Source organism: Leptonychotes weddellii, unplaced genomic scaffold (assembly GCF_054177405.1).
Source record: "Leptonychotes weddellii isolate Sample4059 unplaced genomic scaffold, ASM5417740v2 HiC_scaffold_4419, whole genome shotgun sequence".
Lineage (NCBI taxonomy): Eukaryota > Metazoa > Chordata > Mammalia > Carnivora > Phocidae > Leptonychotes > Leptonychotes weddellii.
This window is the reverse complement of record NW_028010984.1, coordinates 1-11,750: the sequence shown is the minus strand read 5'-3', so window position 1 is coordinate 11,750 and position 11,750 is coordinate 1. Positions and strand designations below refer to the sequence as shown.

Below are 11,750 nucleotides of genomic sequence, written 5' to 3'. Positions count from 1 at the left end.
TTGATAACAATACGTTAATTGTAGGAGACCTCAATACTCCACTCTCAGCAATGGACAGATCATCTAAGCAGAAAATCAACAAGGAAACAAGAGCTTTGAATGATACACTGGACCAGATGGACCTCATAGATATTTACAGAACATTCCACCCTAAAACAACAGAATACTCATTCTTCTCGAGCGCACATGGAACTTTCTCCAGAATAGACCACATACTGGGTCACAAATCAGGTCTCAACCAATACCAAAAGATTGAGATTATTTCCTGCATTTCTTTTTTTTAAGAGTTTATTAATTTATTTAAGAGAGAGGGCGCACACATGAGTGTGAGGGAGGAGCAGAGGGAGAGGGACAAGCAAACTCCACCTCAATCGCGGAGTTCAACACAAGACTCGATCCCACAATCCCAAGATGACAACCTGAGTGAAAACCAAGAGTCCGATGTTCAACCAACTGAGCCACCCAGGTGTCCCAAAATCTGTTGCATTTCTATACACCAATAATGAAGCAACAGAAAGAAATTAAGAAAAAAATCCCATTTACAATTGCATCCAAAATGATAAGATACCTAGGAATAAACTTAACCAAAAAGATGAAAAACCTATACTCTGAAAACTATAGAACACTCATGAAAGAAATTGAAGATGACACAAAGAAATGGAAAGACAGTCCATGTTCATGGATTGAAAGAACAAATATTTTTAAAATGTTATACTACCCAAAGCAATCCACACACTTAATGCAATTCCTAACAAAATACCATTGGCATTTTTCACAGAACTGGAACAAATGATCTTCAAATTTGTATGGAACTACAAAAGATCCTGAATAGCCAAAGCAATCTTGAAAAAGAAAAGCAAAGCTGGAAGCATCACAATTCTGGACTTGTTATATTACAAAACTGTAGTAATCAAAACAGTATAGTAGTGGCACAAAAATAGACACGTAGATCAGTAGAACAGAATAGACAATGCAGAAATAAACCTACAATTATATGATCAATTAATCTTTGACAAAGCAGGAAAGAATATCCAATGGGAAAAAGACAGTCTCTTCAACAATGGTGTTAGGAAAACTAGACAACATGCAGAAGAATGAAACTGGACACTTTCTTACACTTTACACAAAAAAAAATTCAAAATGGATTAAAGACCTAAATGTGAGACCTGAAACCATAAAAATCCTAGAAGAGAACACAGGAAGTAATTTCTTTGACATTGGCCAGAGCAACTTCTTTCTAGATATGTCTCCTGAAGCAAGGGAAGCAAAAGCAATAATAAACTTTGGGATTAGGGGTGCCTGGGTGGCTCAGTCAGTTAAGCATCTGCCTTCGGCTCGGGTCATGATCCCAGGGTCCTGGGATCGAGCCCCACGTCGGGCTCCCTGCTCGGCAGGGAGTCTGCCTCTCCCTCTCCCTCTGTCTGCCGCGCTGCCTACTTGTGCTCTCTCTCTCTCTGTCAAATAAATAAATAAAATCTTTAAAAAAAAATAAACTTTGGGATTAAATAAAAAAGCTCTGCACAGTGAAAGAAGCAATCAACAAAACTAAGGCAACCCATGGAATGGGAGAAGATATTTGCAAATGCCATATCTGATAAAGGGTTAGTATCCAAAATCTATAAAGAACTTATCAAACTCAACACCCAAAAAACAAATAATCCAATTAAAAATGGGCAGAAGACATGAACCGACCTTTCTCCAAAGAAGACATTCAGATGACCAACAGGCATATGTAAAGACGCTCAATGTCACTCATCATCAGGGAAGCACAAATCAAAACTACAGTGAGATATCACCTCACACCTGTCAGAATGGCTAACATCAACAACACATGAAACAACAGGTGTTAGGGAGGATGTGGAGAAAAAGGAACCTTCATGCACAGTTGGTGGGAAATGCAAACTGGTGCAGCCACTCCGGGAAATGGTATGAAGGTTTCTCAAAAAGTTAAAAATAGAACTACCTTACAATCCAGCAATCACACTATTGGGTATTTACCTAAATAATGCAAGAACACTAATTCAAACAAAACAAACAAAAACAAACCAAAAAAACAAGAACACTAATTCAAAGGGATACATGCACCCCTACATTTATAGCAGCATTATTTATAATAGCCAAGATATAGAAGCAACTCAAGTGTTCATTGATTGATGAATGGTATTTATACCATTTTAAAGTCCTTATTCCTCTGTCTTCGCATTTACCTTTGGACTATGTGGTAGTCAGTTTTCAATGGTATCCCTTAAATATCACCTATTGCTTATATAACAGTTAATGAGCTTTTTCAACTTTCTTCTTCCCCTTTCTCTCTTCCTTATTTTAGGACATTGCTTCTAGTTTTTTTTCAGAACAAACAACACATAACATGTGTTATATTCATATTAAAAAGTATTGTTCTATCATCATCCCAAACTTGCTCTTGTCTTAGATCTGCAATCAAATGTATTAAATATTTACCATCAGTATTTATAATGGTGTTCCTGCAGTTCTCTTTATTGCATGAAGTTCATCTTCTAGTATATTCATCAAAAGTGGTTTATAAATAAAGAATTCCTTGAGCTCTTCACATTCTTAAAACTGTTTTCAATAGCCTTGATACTTGCAGGCATGCTTGGTTGGATATAAAATCATCATTTCAGCTTTTTGTTCCTTAATATCTTGAAATGTTGCTTCATGCCTTGATCTGTAAGTTGTGTTTGAGAAGTCTTATGTCAGTCTAATTCTTTTTTTAACTTATTAGTCCCTTTTGCCTTTTCTGAGCTTGTATCTATATCTGTAATTATCATTCGTTCTTTTAATTACTTCTGTATTATCTGCTACTTCCTACCCACCAAAAGTAAGTAGAGACCTTGTATGTTTACTTCACCATAATATTCCAGCACTTGGAACAGTAGCTCGCAAATAGTATCCATGATAGTGTTTGATTACAAAAGTTTTTAATTTTTATGCAGTTTATTTTTTCTGTTGTTTCCTATGCTTTTGGTGTCATAACTAAGAAATCATGGCTGCATCCAAAGTTATAAAGACTGCCTCCTATGTTTTCTTCTAAGATGGCTATTTTATGGAGTTTAAAATATATTTATAATAAAAGTTTATGATGATAATGTGAAATATTGTATTCAAATGGCATGAAGGAGACTTCTAGGGTGCTGTGAATTTCTGTTTCTTTATTTGAGTGCTCTTTACACAGGCCTGTTCTCTTTGTGAACATTTAAAAAGCTATACACTTACCATTTGTGATCTTTTCTATATGCATGTTATATTTCAAAAAAGGTTATTCAAACTTTCTTCCAAAATAAAACAAAACAAAAATAAGAAAATAACACATAAAAATAAAATAAACTGGGCAAGGAGAATACAAGAAGAGAAACTGTAGCCAAATTTTACTTATAAAGATAGATTCAAGAATTCTAAAATAATTAGAAAATTTATTTCAGCAGTTTATTAAGACAAACATAACACTACTAAAGAGGGACTTTCCCAGGAAGGCAAAGTGTTTAACAATGAGAAACAAGAGAAGAAAATTAGTTTGGGAAAATTTGTATGGGGACATCGATGAGTGCAAATTGAATTTAAAACAATCTAAAACAAATGGAGCATAATGTTAAGGCTTTATAAGTTTAGACAATAACTACACAGGTGGTTATTACATTGTTTTCTACTTTGTTTTATATGTTTGAAATATTTCACAATAAAATACAGAAGAATTTCCCACAAATTATAATTTATACATAAGATACATTCTATTACTGGAATAGAAAAAAAATCAATTGATATTTCAGTAGATGCATAAAAATTTTCAATAAAGTAAACATTTACTTTTGGTAAATTCACTCTGCCAATGAGATATATAAGAAGTCCTTTAATTTTATGAGGCAAATATGCCAAATTCTACAGTGCATATAATACCAACTATTTGGATTATAGAGGCATTTTGATTAAGATGAAGAACACAGAAAGGATGCTTATTATCTTTTTTCCCATTCAACCTTATCTTGGAAGTCTGAGCCAATGAATAAGACAACACAATAAAGAAGAAATAGGTGATATAAGTACTGGGGGGAAATAAACATCTTTTCTGCAGACAATGTTTTCCTCCAAGGATAACCTAAGAGAGTATATAGATGAATTATAAGACCTAAAACAAAAGTTTAGTAAAGTTTCCAGATACAAAAATCAACAACTTTACACCAATAACAGGCAACTAGAAAATATTATAAAATATTTCAATTCACAAAAGCACAAAACTGCGAGTTACCTATGAATCAACCTAACAAAAGATCTCTCTAGGAAAAAAAAAAAATCACAAAACATTGTTGAAGGACATGAAAGAAGCCCTAAATAAATATTATCATATTTTTGGATTGGATGGATAAATATTAACATTATTAATTCTCCCAAATTAATTAATAAATTAATATGATTATTAATCGAATCATTTTTGTGGAACTATACAAGCTAATCCTGCTATTTATTTGGAGACCAAAAGGCCAAGAACAAATCAAGATAATTTTGAACAAGAACAAGCACTTGAACATATTAAACAACACTTTCTTTTCCTATAGTAATTAAGATTGTTGTGCCATATAGGGATATAAAAATAGACCAATGAAATATGCTATAGAGATCAGAAACAGACTCACATCTATGTATTTGATACATGTAGGAGTTAGGTTATAAATCAATAAGACAAGGAATTAAGCCATAAAAAATGTTCTGAATAAATATTCACATGGAAAGTAGATAAAATTGGATCTATGCCTTATGTAATTCACAAAGATTATTCCAGTAAGAGTAAAGAGTAAGGAAGGATTTCTTAAACAAGACACAATGAAGCACCACTAAAAGGGAAAGGTTGATATATTGTATTACATTTCACTTGAACACCTCTGTAAAACAAAAAGACATCATAAACAAAGTTAAAACCCAAGGCACAACCAGTTAGTATTAGTTTCCAATGTATAAGAACTACAAATCAATAAGAAATAGACAATTCATTTTTAAAAATGGTCAAACAGCAATTCACAGAAGAGGAAATCCAAAAGCTCAATAATGAAATGAGAAGGTGAGCAAACTCAGCAACTGTTCAAGTAGAGATAAAAAAAAAAAAAAAAGGCTGATTACAAAAGTGTTGGCAAGGCACAAAGAGACTAGAACTCTCATAGACTGCTGGCAGAAGTATAAATTGTTAGCAGCCTTTTTTGACATCATTCTGTCAACACTTAGGTAACTTGAAAATGAAGACACTTTCTGATCCAGCTATTCTAGTCCTAGATAAATACCCTAGAGAAACTCTAGCTCATGGACACTGTGTATAAGCACGTTTATAGCAGCAGTCTATGTAACAGAATAAAAGAAAACAACTAGATTTTCATCAACTGCAGAATGAGTATTTTACATTATATCTCTACAACGGAAAACTTAACAGTAGTTTCAATGAATGAAGTAGAACAAAACTTAATGAATCACAAAACCATACATATAGCTGAGTAAAAAAAAAAAAACAAGTTGCAGAAAAATAATCTGTACGGTCTGACTTTTAATAATCTTTGAACACTTGGAAAGCTAATCTGTATAATTTTTAAAGAGGCATAAAGTTGTAAAAATGACATGAATGTAAAGTGATCAGCAATGCATTATTAAAATTATTTTGTGAAAAGAAACAAGGGAGGGAAATGAGATTAGGGAAATTTTTCGACGAATATCACTTTTATCTATAAATTTAATTTGAAAACAGGTGCCTGGGTGGCTCAGTTGGTTAAGCGACTGCCTTCGGCTCAGGTCATGATCCCGGAGTCCCGGGATCGAGTCCCGCATCGGGCTCCCTGCTCGGCGGGGAGTCTGCTTCTCCCTCTAACCCTACCCCCTCTTGCACTCTCTCTCTCACTCTCTCTCTCTCTCAAATAAATAAATAAAATCTTTAAAAAAAAATTTAATTTGAAAACATCTAAAGCAAATAGGGCATAACGTTAAAATTTCGTAAAGTTGAGTGATGTGTACATAGGTGTTTATCATACTGTTTTGTATTCTGTCTGAATGTTTGAAATATTTCACATTAAAGTACAAGGGGTAGGCTATACTATTTAAATCTTTGTGATGTATAGAGTTAACAGTACAGCAAGTATTAGTTATATGATAATATTTATTATATGAATAACAAATGTTATTAAATGGTGAGAACAAATAGAAGAAACTGTGTTCGGCAGGCCAGGATTAAAAAAAAAAAAGAGCCACCCTCTGGATCTTCTTACAGACACTAACCCAGGCACAGTCGTGAAATAATGCCAAATAAAGACAATACGTTTGTAGACACACACAGCACATGACCCGCAAAGCTGTTTCCGTTAAGATAAGTATATACTGAAAGATCGAATGTCAAATCATAGAGCCCAGGTTACACGACGTGTTTGGAGTTGTGTTCTGTTTGGAGAATCTTCCCTTGAATGAATAATACTACGAGGCATTGCTGCATCTGGTGAGGAAACAACTTTAAAAGAATTCTCAGATTCCTCTATGTCCTGATGTTCTCTCTCAGGTATACGGATGAGGGTCACGCAGGGACAAACCTTGGTGGACTGCTTGCACTCTAGGAAAGAGAGGATTCCTAGGGAAAAGAGAAGGTGATGAAGGAACAACGGAGAGTCACAAAACATGTCCCTCTGTGTCAGGAGAGAGACCCCTACCCAAAGCCCACTGGGTCCCTTTGAACTGCCTCAAACCACTGGGGAGGGGGAGACTTTAGTGGAAGAGATGAGAAGCATATGCAAAATAGCTTAAATGCTGCACCGTCAAGAGCACCGAAGACTCATTTTGAAAGGAGATGTGCTTCTAAGTTTGTAAGTGCAATTCCAAACAAAATTTTAAATACTTTTAAGAAAAGGAGAGTCTCCAGTGTTGGCACGTGGCCTCTTAACATCAGAAATTGCTTGTCTCTGACCTCAAAGTGCCTTGGCACCACACTGGACACCTGTCCCTCTCCACATTAGTAAACATTCCATATCAGCCACTCTCCTTAGTCATGACTTTGATGGTTTTCTCTGTCCTGAAGTGGGGAGGGGGTGAAAGACTGTAGAAATGGCAGAAATGAGAGCTGACCTTGGAGCAAGCTTATTGAACATTTCACACAACCCTAATCTCCAACTCTACCCTTGGAAGAACTGTCCTCGGAGAGTGAGTCCACTTGAACTTTAGCCTTTAATACGCAAGGGTTGGTACATTTTCCCCTTGCCCCTTTCCCATCCTTTTTTCCTCTCCTCTCTATCAGGGATGGACTGATTCTTATCACCCATCAGGGGCCCTGAATATACTCACCAGAGGCCATAAAGAGGCAAACGCTTAAGTAGGCAATGAAAAGGATCCAGGTGATTTTGTAACTAGAGTAGTACACGGATTGACCTTGCCTTAGCTTTTCCTGATACAGGAGGAGTGCACAGAGCAGAAGGATACCTTTTGTCCAGACAAAAGGAAAAAAAAGTCCCTTCTGAGGAACTTTGGCTCTTCTACTCAAGCCTTAACCCAAGATATGCCTGACTTCCAAGCCTCCACCCTGTCCACCTGCACCTTGTCCAAAAACCAATCCCCCTCAGTGGTAGATCCAATTCAGAAGCTGCATCTCTGAGCCAAAAAACTAGGAAGGCTGCAGCCTGGACCCATAAACCAAGTCTTTCTCCAAGCCTGTGTCAGGGGAACCAGGAAGTTACCTGTGAAGAAACTGAGGAAGACAGTGATGAAGAAGATGTGTTTAGTTTGAGGAATCAGATAAGTGAATTCCAAACCCAGGAGCAAGTTATGGAAGAAGGAAAGGCTGAGAACCAAAATCATCATGATCCTGACCACTTCCAGGCCATCTGTTGGAAAGCAGAAGCTGTGTTGAGAGAAGGACAGAGATTTCTTCTAGGCTCATTTCCACCTGAGGACCACAAATCTCTAGGTAAAAATTAGAATGAGGTAAAAAGATTTGATTAAATAATAAAGAGGGACAAGGGGAAAGAATAAAGAGGCAGGGAGCCTTAAGCTGAATGGGAGAGAACCAGAGGAAACTGCTCTCTCTTTTGGTGTCTCCATAAGCTTCTTTTTCTTCTATTCTTTTCTCAGAACAGATTTCTTGTTCAGTGCAATTCATCCTGTCCTCCTCTAGTGGCAATACAAGATATTTTCCTTGTTGCCAATGACCTTTCTTTTATGCCCTCATGTTCTAGATGCGCTGATTACCCTGCTGCTCCTGCCAACACTTCTCAGATGTTCAGCAGTTAAGTCTATGACCTTCTAAACTTTTCCCCAAAATATGCAAAATGGTGAGACTGAGAGTCAGCCTTGACCATTGATTATGGAACTGGGCACAGTGCAGCCCAAGGAAATTGCCCCAGAGAACAATGAGTAAGCTGGTGAGATAAATGGAAGTCAAGGAAAGAGGAACCCTCCCTCTCCACCCATCTCTTTCCATAGTGTAGTTCTGACCTTCTGGCCAAAGAGGGGTACAACATATCCAGGGATTGTGGCTTATTGTATTTTTCTTTGTTTCCCATGTCAGTTCAACCCATTCTTCTATGAGGATTCCTATCGTCATGAAGACTAAGGCCCAGGAGGAGAAGAACATGTTGAGGGCCTGGATACTTCTGAGTGATGCATTCACCATGGCGAGTGGGGGTTTCAAGCTGAGACAACCAGCAATATCTCACATGGCTCTTCTCTGATTTGGCTACTTCTTCACAGGAGGACAAGCAAAGTCTAAACTCTTAGTGATTGCAGAGGCATTGGACGTGGTGGGGCTGAAGTAACCTATGGAACAGAGAAGATAAATCCTACTCCCTGCTACTCCTCTATCTGGGCTGGCCTGCTGTCAGGGCTGCCAACTGCCATGGAATCATCTCTTAGCTTGACCCTTGACCCTGGTGACTAGCGCAGTGGAAGGACCAAGGAGACTACAGGTCCTGAGAGAACTACCCTTTATAAAGAGAGATATATCACATATGAGAGCTGCCAGACATAGCAATAGCTAGAAACCTTGAAAAAAGTTAAACATGCCTGACTGAAGAGGCCCAGTTTTAGAGCAAGGGATCAATGAAGAGCAGAAGGAATTCAAGATCATTGAAGGAGTAGTCAGCCAGGTAGCCTCACAAAAGGGAATGACCACTCAAAATTTAGGATGTTTTGGAGAAATTTGTGTCCTCATTTGGAGAACCTAAAGAAGTTTAGTTAAGCAGGCATCTGGGAAATGGACCAGCACCTTGAAACTACAAGAAATGACTTGATACACTGAAGCATTGCAGTCAAATATCATGTATAAGGCACAATTATTTTTTGACAATTGCCTTTGTAACTTGGCAGAGAAAACATTTATGGATTCCTTGAGTAGGCAACCATGGTATACAGTAAGCTCAGAGTCAGGGGACTTGTATTAAAGTCCCAAAAAAGGTTTTTACTGAACTAAGATGAAAGTCATATCTAACAGCCTCTTTCTGCCTATTTCTTTGACCTTATTGCAGGCCCCTTTCCATGGGCCAAACTGGATTTCTTTCATTGCCTCAAATATGCTGTGCTGTCTTTCTTCTAGACCTCTGTACGTATCTTAGTATATTGTATTTTAAAAACTTTTTAAAGCGGCGCACCTGGGTGGCTCAGTCGTTAAGCGTCTGCCTTTGGCTCAGGTCATGATCCCGCGGTCCTGGGATCCAGCCCCTCATCGGGCTCCCTGCTCGGCGGGAAGCCTGCTTCTCCTTCTCCCACTCCCCCTGCTTGTGTTCCCTCTCTCGCTATCTCTCTCTCTCTGTCAAATAAATAAATAAAATCTTTAAAAAAAATTTTAAAAAATAAAAACTTTTTAAAGCAATGCTCAATATATTTAATCTTACAAGAGAGACTTTGTAGTTAAGAAAATGGATTCAAGGGGCACCTGGGTGACTCAGTCGGTTGAGTGGCCAACTCTTGATTTCAGCTCAGGTCCTGATCTCAGGGTTGTGAGATCAAGCCCCGAGTGGGACTCCATGCTCAGCAGAGAATCTGCTTGAGATTCTCTCTCCCTCTCCCTCTACCCCTCTGCTCACGTTCTAGCTCTCTGTCTCTAAAAAAAGAAAAAAAAAAAAGGAAAGAAAGAAAGAAAAGAAAATGGACTCACAATCCTGGCTTTAAATCCTGGCTCTACCACTGAGCAGCTTTGTGATTTTTTTTTTTTTTAAGATTTTATTTATTTGACAGAGAGAGACACAGCGAGAGAGGGAACACAAGCAGAGGGAGTGGGAGAGGGAGAAGCAAGCTTCCCACCGAGCAGGGAGCCCGATGTGGGGCTCGATCCCAGGACCCTGGGATCATGACCTGAGCCGAAGGCAGACGCTTAACGACTAAGCCACCCAGGTGCCCCAGCTTTGTGATCTTAAAGATAAGAATCCTTCCTACTACGTAAGAATTTTGTAAAGATTACATGAGTTTAGAGATGCAAAGCACTTAAAAAGAGTTCTCGGCACATGACAAATGATATGTATGCAATTACACAAGTATTAATTTGGACTCCCTGGGACAGCGACTCTGAGACAGAGAATTGTATGTGGAGAGTTTATTGGTGAGTATGTGCAGCAGTCACACCTGCCAGTGTTTGAGGGAAACAGATTTGAACAGAAGTTGAACTGAGATGTAGTTGCAACAAAAGAAACATTAGACAACCCCACCAGGAGCTCCAGATCTGGAGCAATCTTGAATGGAGCAAGAGAGCTCAGTTTGCTGTGGAATGCAGGCTGTCCCTGGGCTAGTATCTCCCTTCTGTGTCCAGGACAATTCCTTTCTCTCTCAGAAACTGCAAGCCTCAGTAGCCATCACTTCTGGTAGTCATGGGAATGAGCTCCCACCCTTGCCCACTCCTGTATCAGAGCCCTGTTGCTGTGAGGGCTGCCAGCTGCCATGGAATCACCTATTGGTTAGACCTTGGACCCTTGGGGACTAGTGTAGCAGAAGGACCGAGAGAGTAAAAGCATGCCACGACAATTTATATTATTGCATTCTTATATATTGATGCTTTTATATCTACGCAACAGGTCCTTAAGAGTAGGATTCAGGGCTGAAAGATTTATGTCTCCTTTAAACTTTAATAGATAAAGACACAAAGATATAAAGATGTAGCCAGATTAGAGAAACTGGTGGAATGTGAGGGATTCATGAGAGACAGGTCAAAGAAGAAATCATGTTTCCAGCTAGGGAGAACAGTAGTCCATGATGCCATTAAGTAAGATATAAAATATGGGCAGAATCACAAGCCTGGTGAGGAAGAAGCTAGTAAGTAAATACTGGTTTGGGTTCAGTTTAAGGTATCTACAGCCCATATAATAGACAGAACTTAGTTCTGGAACTTGACGACCCATTAGGGGTTATCAGCCTGGGGATGGCAGTTGAAACATAGGTGTGCATATCCCCGTGTAAGGATGTGACAAGAGGTAGAGAAGAAAATTCTGGAGAGGGGTGCCCAGGTGGCTCGGTGGGTTGAAATGAGGAATGAAAATGATAAACCTCTAATAAATCAGATTAAGAAGAAGTGGGGAGGGAGGCGGAGGAAGTAAATGTACAGGGAAAAAAAATCAATCCTTATCTTTTTGTGACACAAACAAATATTTAAAGATGAAATTGTCCAGGATTGTTTCAGAATAATTCAGGGGATGATCACTGAAGCTGGATGAAGGCTACTGTGGGCATCATTATAATTTTCTCTCATTTTTCCAAAATTGCCTATTTCCTTCTTGAAACTACAATTCTACTGTTCTTTT

General features: G+C 38.2%; 1 protein-coding gene across 1 annotated transcript; it reads right to left on the bottom strand.

Moving 5' to 3' along the window:
- Nucleotides 1–6,383: 6,383 nt before the first annotated feature.
- On the bottom strand, nt 6,384–9,052 carry TMEM225 (transmembrane protein 225). Its single transcript, XM_006746475.2, has 4 exons — nt 8,461–9,052; nt 7,704–7,850; nt 7,315–7,449; nt 6,384–6,607 (listed from the first exon to the last, which is right to left on the bottom strand). The coding sequence occupies exons 1-4, from the start codon at nt 8,636–8,638 to the stop codon at nt 6,384–6,386; spliced, it is 684 nt and encodes a 227-aa protein (XP_006746538.1). The 5' UTR covers nt 8,639–9,052.
- Between the last annotated feature and the right edge of the window lie 2,698 nt (nt 9,053–11,750).